We start from the raw sequence: 16,326 nt of genomic DNA, 5'->3' as shown, positions 1-16,326 counted from the left end.
ATGTTCGGATATATTTCAATCTTTAGTTCGTTGTGATTTATATAGTTTGTTATTCTAGTTATGGTTTGTCAAACATGTATCATTTATGATTTGTCTTCAAAAAATAATTTGATTTTTATAAATTAAACAAAATAAACTTTCAACCTTATAAGAAAAGGGTAAAGCCCTATAGCAATGTGACTAACCTAACTCGAATTCAGACTACACTTGAGACGCTGCTGAAACTCTAACTATCAAGTTAACACATGGGATTCTTCAACCCTAAGTTTTGACTCTATCTAATTGAAACCCAACTTTCTTGGCTGGCTATATTGGATTACATCTTTACTTTTTTCTTATCTCTTTTCAATATGATCTCATCAGTGCTATTATATGGATTTTTCATTTTTGTCTAGTAAAATTTTTATTTAAAATTATTATATACAAATATATTTTAATTTAATATATTGTATGTGATTTTACGCATTTAATATTAGATAATTTTTTAAATATTGAACTTTTAATTGTAGTAATTAAAGTTAAGTAATATTTCTTATTTGAATTATTGAATATAATTCAAATATATTAACTTATTAATTCAAATATTACAATAGGAAATTTTCAAATCATAATTAAAACATTTTTAACATATTCAACTTATGATATAGTTATATTTTATGTAATTAATGCTAATATCAATTAAGTGATAATTAAGATATTTATAATATTTTATATAAATAAAATTAGCACAACTTCTATTTTAAAATTAATACAAAATTTTTCAACTAATAAGTGTAAATGAATTATAATTATTTTTAAATGTATATATATCAAATTATATATTAGATATAGATTAATAAGTTAAACTTTGAAAAATATTTGAAAACACTGGTAATATAATTAAATTTAATAATTTTAAATATAATATAAAAAAGCGGTATATTTATGGATTATTGGACGAGATTAAAAAAAGTGTCATATATCATTTTTAGTTTTTAAATTCAAAAAAATATAACTAAAAGATTGTGAAATTAAGAAAAGTTCTTAATAAATATAAAAATAATATAATAATTTAGTGTATTTAGTATAAATAGTATATTTATTTTAAATATTTTAACATGTTTTCTAATTTATAATAGGATTAAGATAACATTTAGTATCTAAACTTAACACTTTTTTTTAATTTACTAAGATTTTTTTATCCAATTTGGTACTTGATATTTTTTTTCTTAATTTAGTACCTAAACTTGACATTTTTTTTAATTTGGATAGAAAAATCATACATACCAATTTGAGGGAAAGTGAAAATTTGAGGGGCTAAATGAATATTTAAGCATTGTAAAAATTATCAAATCTAATTCTGACTATTTTGAAGCTGAGTAATATTTTAAATTAAATATTTTAATAAGTTTTATGGTACAAAAACATAAAAAAAAGTAGAAGCATCCGACAATCTAAGCATCTAAGCCTAACCGAACTCGCAGAAAACCTAAACAAACAAAACAAACGGAAAACAAGGGAAGACGTTATACTGAGCCGACATGGCAAGGGACAGCTGCTTGGCTCGCGTCACCGCTGGGGTCGCCGTCGGAGGCGCTGTTGGCGGCGCCGTTGGTAAGTTTCCTATTCTTCCACTGCTCGGTAAAACCCTAAACCTCATTCCTCTGTTTTAGTTAGCTACTGAAAACATTGAAACCAATAATTTTACTTCAATTACAATAGCAATAGCTATAATTATGGGCTTAGAATTTTAGAAGTAAAATGTTTAGATTTCTGAACCTAAGGCTTTTTTAACATATATAAAGTATTTTAATAGTACTTTTTTCTATTTTTTTTCTTTACTGATTTAGCTGATTGTTTGCAAAGAAAATTACGAGTAAAAGGAAAACCCCAAACTCGAAGAATTTTTTTTATTTATTTTATAAAAAAAAATCAATGTGAAACAAAAGCCCCCACTTTTTGTTTAAGAATGGATGGTGGTTTTTTTCTTTTCAGTATTACACTATTACACTATTGCACCATTATGCATGCTATTTTCTTATTTCCTAGTAAAAAGAGGGAGAAAAAAAAACAAATAAAGGATAATATTTATGGTCCTAATTTTGTACAAATGTGGAAAATTGGTTCTTTTATTAACTCTTTTTATGGATGGCCAAAGAGGAAAAAGAAAGGCTGACCTAATGATTTTTGGTTAGCTAAATACTTGTTTTGACGTTTCTCTCTCTCTCTCTTCTTCTTACTGTTGATTCTTTAATTTCTTTCATGCTTAAGTGTCTATGCTTATTGTGACATTGAAAAGCGATTTTGTGGAATATGTGTTTAAATGATCAAGCAATTATCTTGTTGATAGTATGTTTCAATTGGTTCACTTGAGAAAATATAGTGTGCTTAAATTGAAAAGAAATGATTCAGAGACAAAAGTATTGTTATTTGTAGTTTTGGGATCTAGAACTGTGCCATTGTTACTTTTTTGGCATATGTCAAAGCACAATGCAAATCCCTTTACAGCTAATGACAGGGAGCTTGTCCTCTTGCATTCGGTAAATCTCAAACCGTCCGTCCCAAGGCTTTCAAACCCAGACCTTTAGTTGGAAGTTAAAGTTCTAAGCATTAGGGACATAGTGTTGGAGTTCAATGCATCTGCTCATAGTTTTCAACTATCGAGGAACATGCAACACCACTACTTCGTAGAATACTTGGTATTTAAAGAAAGAGTTGGAATTCTAGGATAATGTGCTCGACACCCATGTTTGATCTATGGAGATTTGATCCTCCTAGGATTGTCCAAATGTAATAAAGAAACTTGAAAGAGTCGGCCTACCTGTGTCGGATATGTACTCGAATTTGACACTCACCTGAATATGAGTAACATAGATGTGCTTGAATGTCCTTAGAGGTTAGAAGAATGAAGATGATTAGCATAAAATTAGGCTGCTCGACGGAGGTGGTTTCAAGGACAGGGTCTGCTATTAGTACCACCTTTTAAATGCAACTATTCTACCTTATTGCAAATATTTCTTTCCAAGATCCAATATTTCTGACGGTTCTTTTAATTATTTATTGCACCGTGTTACATCACGTAAATTTGTTTATGGTCATGAAATAGGCACATTTATGTGACTTTGCTTGTGCAGGTGCTGTTTATGGGACTTATGAGGCAATTAGGTACAAGGTAATGTCCAATATTTTCCTTTTATGTCAAGAGAGGTGATAAAACTATCATGGATATATATGATTCATATTTCTATAGCCCATGCAATGATTATGTCGTGTTTTGCTGTTTTTCCTACTTCTGTGGTGACGGAGGTAGTAGTTAAAGATATCCGGCCACGCAATGGTATAAAATGGCTGTGTATGTCAATATTCATATTTTCGAGTTGTGCAGGTTCCAGGACTGCTGAAGATTCGATATATTGGGCAAACCACATTGGGCAGTGCAGCAATATTCGGACTTTTCTTGGGTGCAGGGAGCCTAATCCATTGTGGGAAGTCCTACTAAACCAATTCATTGTTTGTCTTGAAGACCTTGAGAATGTATTTCTCAGAATGGTGCTTAGCTTTAGATTTAAAAAGAAATGGTGTTTAACGATTGCAAGCCTCGGTTTTGTTCTTTGAGCTTCCTCTATTGCCTTTCTGTGGGAGAATGCATACTTGGGAATACATTTGACTTCAATCAATGTTGCATAAATGTTTCTCCTTTGTTATTTCAATTTTTATCCCCATAAAAACGCATTTAAATCAAAATAAATCATTATTGTCAACCGATGTTCAATATTTCTTTCCAAGAGAAAAACTTGAAACGTACAGTTGAGAAGCCAAGGCAAAATGAGGATTGGGCTTTCAAGCATTCCAATTTTCATACGATAACGTACAGCAAAAACAAACAAAAACCAATTGCTTGGTGATATCCCAACTGTTCCATCCACGTCAAACAAAAAACAGTTGTCCCAACGAAGCCAAAATAAATACTTGTAAACATTCTAGAACCATAGGTCTTACTGCGGAGTTTGGCCATGTGGTGTGGGACCTGTTGGCGGTGGAGGCTTACCAGACTGACCACCAGACTGCAATAAGCGGAAGCAATAACATGTTAGTATCATATGAACTTGGGTATTTTACCCAAATACAGTTGCCTCAGATGAGGCTGCATGAAATGCAGGAGCATTCCAGCGGTTATACAACCGCGCAGCAGAATCAAATGTGTGTTTTTATGAGTGCTGAATATAGATATGTATCCAAATATGATTATAATAGTGGAATATCTAACGAGTATGGCAGCATCGCCTATAGGAAATAGGATGCATAAATTGTTTTACTCTCAATCCAGACAAAATGAAAATAAGCACTTAATCAAATTGGTTTTCAACAGAAGTAAAAGCACGAGCAAAGAATCTCAATAGTTTCCATTAACTTTCCATTCCGCTGAAACTGAAGGGGGCATTGAAGAGGAACTGCAGGATTTGGCCCTGTGGCTCATATTGATGATGCAGGGACAAGGTTCAAACCTCACTCCTGCTTAAGCTTTGGATTATCACCGATTACTATAAAGAGAAGGGAGCATCAGGAAAGAAGGAACGTGACAGCTATTCATTCATTTACCAATCAGTCCCACTTAAGTGCTTCTGAATGCTGTTCTATCACTAATTCTGGCCATAAATCCAGTCACTGACATAAAATATAAGGGCAGAGACGAACAATATAAAGATAGTGAACGACATCATTTACCTGGTATGGATTGTACCCAGGCATCATTGGCATCTGACCACCTTGTGCACGATTGAATCCACTACCCTGCAGATACATTTGGCCACCGCCCATATTTCCAGGGCCCTGCATATTTTGCATACCATTTGGAAAACCTCCAACTGAAGGGCCACCACTGGTGGGTAATGATCCTGAGTGCATTGGATTCATGCCCATAAAATGACCTTGTGGCATTGAAGGAGGCATCTGATTCATTGTACCTTGCATGCCCTAAAATTTTGAAATAAGTTTTGATCAAGCTTCTTAAATTTGTCTCCGGTAAAAGAATGAATCTAAACAAATATCTTAGCACCGCAGGCTTATGGAAAATTCCACTTTCCAATCAAAATACGGAATAAATTTTGAAATTTTACAAGAGATGCATCCACAACCCATACTCAAAAAACTAGTTTCAACAGAAATATCGACTGCATGCCATCCACGCATGCAGCCAGTCAGCAAAGGAACTATAGAGCATAAAACAGCTTCCCTCTTTGGAAACAAATTAACTATGACCCATTTAGAGAGTAATATACAAAAAAGAAAACCAGAGTTGCAAAAAGGAATGATTTATGTAGTAGAGCTATTTACAAGGTCATACCATTGGACCAGGCATTGGCATTGGATGTGATGTCGGCATTGATGAAGGTGGATTCAAAGATCCTGGCATTTGTGAAGCCATACCATGAGGAGGCATTTGGGGAGGAGGGCGTTGTAAATGAGGATGTGGAAGCAGGGGCATGTGAGATGGAGGTTGTAGCTGCATATTTGGAGGTCCCATTGGCATAGGAGGCATTTGCTGTTGCATTCCCTGTTGCTGCTGTTGCTGAATTTGTTGAGGGTTTTGTTGATATCCATGCTGCTGATTGGCTAGAAGAGATGGATGTGGTCCCGGAGGAAGAGGAGGAGCACCAAAAGGCAAGGAACCAGGATGAAGCTGCTTTTGGTCCCCTTGAGAAGATGCATCAAGAGATGGAACTGATAATGGCATGGGAACTCCGATGCCAGGGATTGTTCCCTCATTCCGGGTTGCAAATAGCCCCGGAGTTGTTGGGCCTTCAGGTGCTGCAAAATTACCAGGCATGCGACTGGCTAATGCAGGATTTTGCTCACCATAGCCTAGAAACAGTTCATAGTGCTATTAAGTATAGAACAAGTATAAACAGTATACTCCGGGATAATTACAGAACAACATTGACTTTTGCGACAAATACAATGACTTGCACAACTGAATCATTCAGGTAGAATGGAAAAAAAAATATAACAGCTTAAACATTTTTCTCTTTTCGCCTATTACTTTTCCTGATTATTGGGAAGAGATAAAAACAGTAAAAAGCAGTAGAATAAGTAGAAACCTTGATTTTGACCAATGTTAAATTTATCACGAGGGGTATCTCCAGGCCTATTTCTGCACCAAAACTTTGTGGTGTGATCATTGCTACCACTGCATAATTATGAATACAAGTTAAAACACCTGATGATGGGATTGACATATAATTTACAGATTGATAAGACTCAATGCTTATTAGTATACTGATCTGGCCAGGAATAAATCAAGTTCTATATTCCAAATACAGCTAAAAAGGAAAAGAACAGAAATCCAAATAAAATCAAATGAGTTCTAGCACTAAGAGCAGCAAAAAGAAAAAACAGTAACAACAATCACCATAAGAAACTTGATAATGTTCACTAATGAAATGGTATTGAGTCAGATGAGGATCAGATGACATTTTGAAGCTTTAGAGATGTTCCCCAACATTTCATTCAATTTCTATCGCAGAAAATCAAACATGATATATAGCCAACACTTTCCAGCATTCAAACAGTGCAGCATGTCAAAAATAGAAGCATATGCATTTTAAGTTTCATATGGTATGCATATATTAGGAAATCAACAAGGATGCAGGACAACCATAAGTCTAGAATTGGGCACCTGCATAGAAGATATCCGATAGGATGCCAGGCGATGTCCCACACGCTATTATCATGTGCATTGGGAAGCTCAATCTGAGGTGTTTCATGCCTGCACATCATAATAATCTTTAGCAAACATAAGTTGAAATAATAATAATAAATCAACTACCATTAATCTGAAAGACGCTAACATATCAAATGAACCACTGAACTTTCTCATTTTTTCTAAGTAAGCCTCTATGCTTTATTGTACCCAAATAAGTCTTTAACCCTAAATTTGTATCCAAATAAGCCCTTATTCTAAACAAAAACTTATATCTCGAATTTTAAAATGTTAATTGGAACAAATTAAAGGCTAAAGGCTTATCCAGTTATAAATAAAAGGTTAAAAGCTTATTTGGGTGCAAATTAAAGGACTTATTTGGTGCAATAAATGTATAAGGGCTAAAGTAAAAAAAAAAAAAGTGATAAAGTTCAAGACTCTTTTTGTTACTTTAGTCTTCCAAAGAACAACAATAAATATATAACTAATATTTGAAATAAGAGAGATAAATTAGCTTTGGATATGGAAGGGCATAATGAACCTTGCATATGTACATTAAACAGATGAGCATGTTCCTAGATGAACATCAAAAATGAATTTTAATATGAAAAAATATATACACAATAAAATAATAAATTTTCTTTGGTAAAAGGTCCTGTTCCCTTATAGTATTATCAGCCTTAATGATTACAACTCAAGTTTAACCCCATCAAGGTCTATAAACTGAATGTTTCAAACGTTTTGATGTCTCTGATAATTGGCATTGTCACACACCAACTTAATAATCCACCCTAAATGTATATTCCGAAAGATAAATACCTTATGTAGAGTAAAACAAATAAAATCAAACAAGCTTTGTGACCTGGAGCACAGAGGAAAGGACAAAACTAAAGAATTCAGTAATGCAGCCAGCACTTTGAATCAGAAGACTTACCCAACCAGCCAATGGAAAATAGATCCATCAAAGCTCCCACTGACAAAGTATTCTTCATGGAATGGGTGCCAAGCCAATGCTGGCAAAATTGGAAATCAATAAGTTTAAGTACCATCCTTATAGAATTCATGCAAGAAAAGAACTAAATGATCATGCACGATAATAACAATAAGCCACAATCAACACAGTCTTCTCATCAATTCTATCACAATGGTGACCAAAATCCTGCACTGAAGCATATATTTGATGGGCCAGATGCTTTAAGCAAAAGGGGTTCCACTAAGACTGACCAGTCACATCCTTCCTGTGGCCTCGGAAAGATTCAAGTTCCTTCATAGATCTAATGTCATAGAGCTGAAAAGGACAGTGAATATGAAAAAGAAAATATTAACATTTATGTGTTTATATATCAACTCCCATCAATTAAATAAAGCAGGGAGAAAAAGGATAGTGACCTTAATGATTTGATCCTTTGCAGCAGTCAACACCCAGTTCCCATTCTGGTTCCATTTGACACAAAGTACTGTATTTTTATGGCCATGACTGCAAAAGACTTGCATTACTTCTCAAGATAATTATAATCGTTAGCATTTCTATTAGTTTCACCAAGATATTTACTCACAATGAGCAAAGCTCTCTCCCTGTCTTAGCATCCCATAGTTTCACAACGTTGTCTTTTCCACCTAAAGAGAAGCCAAGCATGGCATTACAATGACAACTAGCAAAATGATCATGCAAGAAGCTAGGAAAATCAACTTGACACATACCTGAAACCAGTAAGGATTTTGTAGGATGCCAATCAACACTTTTGACATCCCAACCATGGCCTGCCTGAGTTCAAACCATGTAAGAAACTCTTAGGTGAATCCATGCATGCAAGAAATATATATGTGTATGTGTATGTATATGCATGTATATACCAATATATGTGCATTTTGACAATCTTTGTCAAAGACAATGCTTTACCGGAAGATAATGATATTACATATCTCAGTACAAACAAATCACCATAAAACTGCCAAAAAACCAGAATACCTAGTGTAATCAATGAGGCAAGAGATTATGCTGCTTCACTATGCCATCAAGAAAATACCAACTACAGAAACATACTAGTTCTTATAGTTGATAAGTAAAGAAACATTACCAGTTAATGAACGCTCCTCCTGGCACCGGGCAAAGTCCCATACTTTTACAGTAGTATCATCAGAACAGGAACAAAACTTTAAATCTGTCCTACAGAAACTGTTAAAACAGTACATCTTAACTTCCATACAGATAAAACTTTTACAGAAAAAAGACATGTCAGAAGAGGAACCTTAAGTCACGAACTGATTCTTTGTGAGCAGACTTATTGACCTTAACATTATTCATGTTGTTCTGCCAATACCTGTAAAGTCACGAACACAATTATATCAGCACAAAAACATGTCTAATTCAAACAAAAGTTCACAAGCATGAAAGCAGTGAGGCTAAATAGTACAAAAGAACAACAATAATATATACTTTATTGCACCACCATCGTCACCAGAAACCATCCAGTTGTCATTGTGACTCCATACCATAGACCTGATGGCTTGATCATGGGCCTAAATATTTTACGGGGAAAATGAGTCCAAAAGCCATCAATATGGATTCTTTAATGAGTAATCCTAATTAAATATGATAAACATCTCAGTTAATAAAAATACCTGAAGAATCATTTCAAAATTGAATGATTGTCCGTTCCATAGAGTAAATTCTCCACTCTGCGACCCTGTGATAAGACGTCTACCCGTGGGAGTCCACTAAGATGAGGGAAAAAACCGGTATAGCAGCTTAGCAAATTTGGTAACTTAAAACAAAAACCATTTTCCCTTTCGGGAACTGGGTGAAACACATTGCTATTCCAGAGAAAATAGATAAAACAACAGTAGAACCAACCCTATCCTATCCAGATAGTTGTATACAATTTCAAAAAGAAGTGTCATTAACAGCAATAATGACAAGCTAAGCCTTTCCACAGCATAGGCCTAGCTGTGATTATGCATAAAACATCAAGAGATAAGTAATGAAAGCATGCAAGTATAAATACAGGTGCTACTTGCTACCTAACTACACCTAACAGTGATTTGTGGATAAAGATGCACTAAGATAAGTTGAAGGGTTCTGGCTTTTTGGCCATCTGATATCACCGCCTCCTTTATTTTCAATTTGTTGGGTAAACAAAGAAAACCCAAAATTTTAGAAGTTAATTCAATTGGATTTGTATGTAATCATGTTAAACACATTACAGTAACATGTGTCATCATTTCTAGCAAGAAAAGCTAGTTATGGAACCTTTTAACTAAAAAACAATAGTCCCAAAGTCAGATGCCAAATAAATTTGGGCTCCATTGCTTCCTCCAAGTGAAGCTAGACCGAAGCATTTAATCACAGAAATAATGGAAAACACTTGGATAAGATTGATTGTAATCTAACTTGCTAAGGAAAAGATAACCCTACTGAAAAAAGTTTATTCTAATAAAACTCACCAAAACGCGATTTATAGAACACCGGTTCTTGTTTAGAGATGTATGAACAAATTTGGCAGCAAAGCTTGTGGATGGATTATCTAAATAAGCAGCTGTCGGCAACATCTGCATGGAGGATCAACCAAGTACATATTTATATCTTGCTACTCATAATCCAGGAAATAACAGAATAAAGAAAAAGCATGTTCAGTAACATCAATTGCTGCTGCTGGTGTAGGCTGCAATGTTGTCCTGTCCCGTGAATCCCGCTGTGACATTTGAATCTGCAAAACCACTGCTATTAGATATAAGGACGTCAACATCATTTGAGATTCAAAAGGGAAAAAATTGTGTTTAATATCAATAAGAGGAGAACATGTATTCAAACAAAATAAACACCTTCTCACCTTCTTCCTAAGGATATAAACCATTACACCCCTAAGCATGAACAAGGATTATGGGTGTAATGATAGGTTCTACTCATGAATCATGAACTGAATAGTGATGAACACAAAGTCTATTGGCATTGGTCCAAACTATGATAAAGAGGAGCTACTCTTAGCAACTAGGAAAAATATGACATAAAAAGACATCAACTTAATATTTTTCCCATGAAGCAAAAAAAAAAAAACATCTTAACACCATACATCAATGGCAAGCAAGACCAAGTCATTTTGCCTCTATATTAATGGATTTTCCAGCAGCAATCTGAAACAAAACTCCATAAGTTAAGCTATCATAAAGATACAATTATGGCTATAATAGTGCTAGAGAGCTTTATAAACTTTAAAATACAGCAGCCAAGTACATTGAATAATAAACTTGAGCAAAAGGCTACAGAAGAAAAAAGCAAACTGATTTCTATGATAGAGAAATCAATGCCCATATTGATAAAGAGAAGGCCAACAACCACAATAATGAAGAGACATTTAAGCCATCTAAGAACAAACATAAGCATCCATGTTAATCAGATTCACCAATCTGACCATGCAAGAACTTATAGAAAGATATAGAAAAAAAATGCTTATGAAAACAACTAAACATGAAAAAAATACCTGCATATATCGCACAACAGTACTAGTATAATCAACAGCTCTCCTTTGGGTCAGCTTTCTCATTCTTTTCGCAGCAAAATTGTCACCATGAGCTGAAAGAAGTATTTAATAGAAAAATAAAAGAATTTTGTCAGAACTAAAATTTAGATAGCCTAACTTCTCTGAATTGTAAATCATCTAAACAGGCAGTTGAGAGTAGCCATGGACCTAGAGGGGTTACCAAAAGATAAGGCTCATGGTAGAAAATGAACATCAGAGTGTAAATACATAAGGCTTAGAGCCAATAGAAGCAAACTACAATAAAAGCCTGTAGTATAAGAACATCAAATATCCCCACTATTAACTAGGCAGACAAAGTTATAAAAAAGCAAAAATTAATTGAAGCCTAAAGAACTTGTTTGTTAGAATTCCAGCAGCAAATATGCCTTCCAGAAGAATCTATAAAGCAACCATAAACCTAGGCGCGAAGCCTATCTACGTTAAGCGCAGTCCCCCCCCCGGTATTCTACTAATCTCTAGAAGTGCCTTAGTATGAACCAACTTCAACATTGAATTTCAAGAACCAAGTGACTATTTTTCGATAGAATTCTTACAATTCCCACCAATTCGAACCAAAAGAAACAGAGATAATTACTCTACCGTCATAAGGCGGCATCTGAGGAGGAGGAGCACCAGGGTGGTGGTACTCTGAGTTAAGAGTAGTGGAAGAAGCAGATGGCTGCCGCATCATTTGCGGAGGCGGAGGACCTCTCTGAAACTCCCCAGCTTGCGGGTGCGGCTGGTTCTGCTGCTGTTGCGGATCACCGTACATCATTGTGAAAACCCCAGAGATCCTAAACCCTAAATTCAATTGGAGTGACTGTATTTGGAAAGCGCTGAATAAAACCCTAAACCCTAAATTCTGTTGTGGAATTGGGAGCGGGAAAGCAAGTGGAAATTTTCTAGTGAAAAGCAAAAGGAAATAAGACCGGGTTCTGGCCTTTAGTCTTTACCCATTAATGAAAATGGACTAGGATCATCCCGTTTATGAAATTATGCGTAAATCATTTCTCTATTTGATTACCTCTAATTTCATTTTAGGTAAATCAAACCTTGCTTGTTTCTTGATTTTAAGATATTAAATTTGAATCTATCGATTAAAGACTGATTCAGATCTGATTAATTTGGATTTAATTTGAGCGATTTAATATTTCGATTTTGAATATCTTTGTTTTTAGAATTAAACATTATAAACTATTTGTTTTAATTTTTTAATAATTTATATTCATTTTTTTCAAATTCGGATAAATTTAAAATTGAATTGGATGAATTGAATTTTCTTTTTTCGATTGAGTCTTAACTCGATTAGTTTCAGTATTATTGTCAATATAAAAGTTTCACAGGCTACGGATCAAAGCCCGTGACAAATGCACAAAGAGAGTCTCGTAAATGTCAATTTGTTACATAAGGCACATTCGATTCACTCGAATTGATTCGATCCATGGAAAATGTGAAAAAACTTATCTACTTGAAGTTTTGATGGTCCAATAAAGCACTTAAAAAAAATTAGGGTTGTCATGGTAAATATAAAAAACTTATCTTAAAAGATTTGATTTTGTAACCCTTAAGAATCTCAATTGTAGATAGGTTTTAATCTTTATTGTCGATATAACTCAATTTATATCATTGAATCTAAGGAAGTTCAACTGTAAATAGAAATCTTTCATCTCAACTATAAACTTTTACCCGTGACAAAAAGATGTAAGTTCGAACATGTATTAACCTCCTGTCTAAGAGTTAAGAAGGACTATAACTAGTTAAAATTAGAGTGGACATGCATTAGAAAAAAAAAACTTATTAGAAAAATGAAAATGAAAAACTGTGATGAAAGCCTAAACTCTTTAATAATATCTTTAATTAACCAAAACCCAAAATAACTTTTGGATTTTATTTTTGGCCCAAATATCATCAAGCCCAATACCTTTTTTTTTGTGCATCTTCTTCATCTGCTTTCTCCACTAACAGCCACCCATAATCGCCCGCCTCCATTGAATCTGACACACTTCAAACATCGGCGTCAGTGTCTAATCGCGTTGGCACCGGTGTGCTGTCGAAAAAGACGAGTCCAATCAACGGAGCTTTTAACTTTTAAGGTACTCCACACAAGGAAATCATCCAGGAGACCAATTTTACATTTTTACCCCTCTGCACAATCAATTTTAGGGTATAGGTTAAATTGTTAGAAGAAAAACACATGCCTGGTTTCATATTACCAAACTTGAATCTCTAAACTCGACTTTAGTTGTTCTTTTGAATGTGTTGATTTGAGAATTGGGGATGGGATAGTAACAGTTCAGTTATTTTTTTCCTTCCTCTCTGTTAGTGTTAAGGTAGGGTCCGGTTGGCAAAAGATTGGTTCTTGTTCAACCTTGTATTTTATTACATTTTAGGCGTTCCTGTCTGCTATCATCATAGATTTTGTTCTCCACCTTAAAGCGAAGATGACATCAGATCATGTTGCTGTATTTCTTGTTTATGTTCCTCATCTTCATGTTAGCCGGGAAGCCAATTAGGCTATGTGATCCCTACTGCAAAAAACTGTAAAAAAACTGAGCCTATGGTTGGGGATTGTGGCTTGACCTGATAATCGATGTATTCATGTCCTGTTCGTGTTATCGTCACTTGTGGCATAAACATTTTTAAGATATTATATGTTTGACACTTTAAGAAAACTAGAATTCCTTCACATTTGAACTTTATGAGATTTCAAGTTCTTTATTTTTCCTCCATTAGAGTAGAGCTGACTTGGGATATTGTTTTTCTCTCAAATGCATCATTGAAGTTACAAAACATGAAGCTGGATGAGCATGATTGGCTTTAATTTGGAAGAACTAATGTTGGTTGTCTGGCATTCGAAAAACCTTTTTCTGCTCTTTAAGTGTTCTAATAAATATGTTTAACTTAAATTCATCATTCAAAAGTTGTAGCATTGGTTGTAATGCTATGTTGCTCCAATTCTTCATATTTCTTGAAGTACTCATGTCCAATGCATATACAGACGTAGGTATGAAGAAGTGGAGATATGATCCTCTAAAGATCCTCTAAAAACATGCAAATCATGGTAAAAAAAAAACTTAAACATGCCAGTCTCTGATACTCACACCCGAATCAAACTAACTTAGCATGCAAATGTGTCTTGCCTGTGTATTTGTGTTGTTTTCCTTCCGCTGCAATTCTATATTTACATCTGATTAAGATTCAATATTTGCAATAATGATAATAGGTGCAATCATCTCTCCCCGCTGGGAAGAAGAGTTTTTTGCATAAGTTGATGTAAGTCATATGCTACCCACTACTCCCCAAGATCTTAACAGTACTTGTACCTTATTGATTTGGGGAAAAAAGGAGGATTGTCGGAGACAAGAAAATCTTTGTTTTGCCAATGGCTGCTTCTACAAAAGTTCTCGCCCTTGAGAGTCCAACTCAAACTGGAGAGTGGACAGTTGTTCTACCCCGTAAGGGTAGACATAGAAGGAATTCCCGAAAAATAACAATTGCAAAAGGACAACAACAAGAACAACAGCCGTGGGTTCCAACCGATCTTAAGATTGACCCTGAGAGACAATCAAAACTTATGCATAAGATACAAGCATGTATGAAGAAAATTGAAAACTCTCAATTTTTCTTGGCTTTCTTGGATCAGATGCAAATTCCGAAAGTCTTGAATCACTTTCACAGGGTTTTGGGATCTGAGTCGCAACTGCAAATGGTGATATATGGTATTGGCAGCATTGAGTCTCATGAAACTCCTCGACTTCAACTTAGCCTTGCACTCTTGATGAAAAGAAAGTTCAGCTGGATTGGGGATATTGAGGTGTTTGATCCTGTTCTATCTGCAACTGAATCTCAGGTGTTAGAAGACCTTGGCTGTTCCGTTTTGTCTTTAAATGAGCAAGGCAGGCGGGAAGCTAAGAAGTCAACACTTTTCTTCATGCCACATTGTGAAGCAGAGTTATACAACAATCTTTTACAGGCAAATTGGGGAGTCGAGTCATTGAATCGAATTGCGCTGTTCGGAAATAGCTTTGAAACTTACGAGCAGCATGTGTCATTTAAGTACTATGATCAGGAAGTGTCACTTATGAACTCATCTGTAGCTGAGTCAGTCACACACATCTTAGCTGCTCGAAGATTCATAGATGAATTCAGGATCGAGACAATTTCAGACGATTATTTTGCAGCTTTTCATGATTCAAGTTGGCATTTTTTCAAGCTTGCTTGTGAGAATGAGCTGCAGTTGAATTAAGTTACCGATTTTTATTCTGAATTTAAGAAGAACATATTGCTTTTTTCTAAAATCATTTTGGTGTGTGGTTTATAACTGCATAAAGGATTGATAGCTTGCTAAATGCTTGAGCTGTAACAATATATATCTTAATGCTTAGTTTGAGTTCCTTGTATCTATCTGAGTTTTTCTTCTTTATCTATAAACATCATATAAAAAGAGGATGCATGGGTGGCACTGTAGATGTGCACACCCATGAACCCTCCAGGTGTCCTTTTAATTTCCCATTTAATATTTTAACTTTTGGGTGCTGTAGCCTGTAGGCAGGTCTCTTTTTTTTTTTTTTTTGTTTCTAGATATTGTAGTATTATAATTTTATCATTATAAATAGATAAATGCATGAATTTATATTTTTTTATATATTATGTTGAAGTTATTTTTGTTTAGTGTTTTAATTATTTTCTCTGTATTTCAATTCATTTCATATTTTACATAAATTATTGCGATAAATTTTTTATCAAAAAATTCTTTACATAAAATATTAAATTATAAAAAATCTAATAATTTGTTATAGTGATTTAATTTAGAGAAAAATGTTTTATTACTTAATTAGTTTTATTATATTTTTAATTTATATATTTAAAAGTATTGTTTTGTATGTTATTTCAAATGTCAATTTAGCATAGGGGCGAAGTCCCAAAAAAAAATTTAGGGTCGAAATTAAGCTGTAATTTTTATGATAGTAAAAATATAATTTCACTATTTTAATAACTTATATCTTTATAATTTTTAAAAGATTAAATCAAAATTTATTATTTTTGTAGTCAAAGTGTAATTTTATTTTTATCAATTTAAAATTTTTAAAATTTTAAATAACTTTAAAAAAAGCTTTTTATTTTAGGGAG

General features: G+C 34.1%; 3 protein-coding genes across 5 annotated transcripts; 2 read left to right on the top strand and 1 right to left on the bottom strand.

The window, feature by feature from the left end:
• Window positions 1-1,346: 1,346 nt before the first annotated feature.
• Window positions 1,347-3,689, top strand: LOC107915134 (reactive oxygen species modulator 1). The gene is made up of 3 exons (XM_016844282.2): window positions 1,347-1,593; window positions 3,114-3,151; window positions 3,365-3,689. The coding sequence occupies exons 1-3, from the start codon at window positions 1,521-1,523 to the stop codon at window positions 3,476-3,478; spliced, it is 225 nt and encodes a 74-aa protein (XP_016699771.1). The 5' UTR covers window positions 1,347-1,520; the 3' UTR covers window positions 3,479-3,689.
• A 22-nt stretch (window positions 3,690-3,711) lies between these two features.
• Window positions 3,712-12,230, bottom strand: LOC107915529 (flowering time control protein FY). 3 transcript variants are annotated; one of them, XM_041103331.1, is made up of 18 exons: window positions 11,797-12,230; window positions 11,158-11,249; window positions 10,318-10,386; window positions 10,124-10,228; window positions 9,302-9,397; window positions 9,117-9,199; window positions 8,929-9,000; window positions 8,758-8,855; window positions 8,381-8,440; window positions 8,236-8,296; window positions 8,069-8,156; window positions 7,904-7,967; window positions 7,614-7,692; window positions 6,656-6,745; window positions 6,078-6,166; window positions 5,324-5,841; window positions 4,705-4,953; window positions 3,712-4,043 (listed from the first exon to the last, which is right to left on the bottom strand). In XM_041103331.1, exons 1-18 carry the CDS (start codon window positions 11,969-11,971, stop codon window positions 3,975-3,977), a joined length of 2,157 nt encoding a protein of 718 aa, XP_040959265.1. In that variant the 5' UTR covers window positions 11,972-12,230; the 3' UTR covers window positions 3,712-3,974. The 3 variants fall into 3 exon arrangements, with proteins under 3 accessions (XP_040959265.1, XP_040959267.1, XP_040959266.1); XM_041103332.1 differs by lacking the exon at window positions 3,712-4,043 and adding an exon at window positions 4,390-4,520 and having other exon boundaries at window positions 11,797-12,180; XM_041103333.1 differs by lacking the exon at window positions 11,797-12,230 and having other exon boundaries at window positions 10,318-10,397.
• An 893-nt stretch (window positions 12,231-13,123) lies between these two features.
• On the top strand, window positions 13,124-15,596 carry LOC107915133 (protein SENSITIVITY TO RED LIGHT REDUCED 1). Its single transcript, XM_016844280.2, has 2 exons — window positions 13,124-13,289; window positions 14,420-15,596. Exon 2 carries the CDS (start codon window positions 14,579-14,581, stop codon window positions 15,440-15,442), a length of 864 nt encoding a protein of 287 aa, XP_016699769.1. The 5' UTR covers window positions 13,124-13,289; window positions 14,420-14,578; the 3' UTR covers window positions 15,443-15,596.
• The last annotated feature ends 730 nt before the right edge of the window (window positions 15,597-16,326 follow it).

Source organism: Gossypium hirsutum, chromosome D10, assembly GCF_007990345.1.
Source record: "Gossypium hirsutum isolate 1008001.06 chromosome D10, Gossypium_hirsutum_v2.1, whole genome shotgun sequence".
NCBI classification, from domain to species: Eukaryota; Viridiplantae; Streptophyta; class Magnoliopsida; order Malvales; family Malvaceae; genus Gossypium; species Gossypium hirsutum.
The sequence above is the reverse complement of the archived record's forward strand: the minus strand, read 5'-3'. Positions and strand labels throughout refer to the sequence as shown.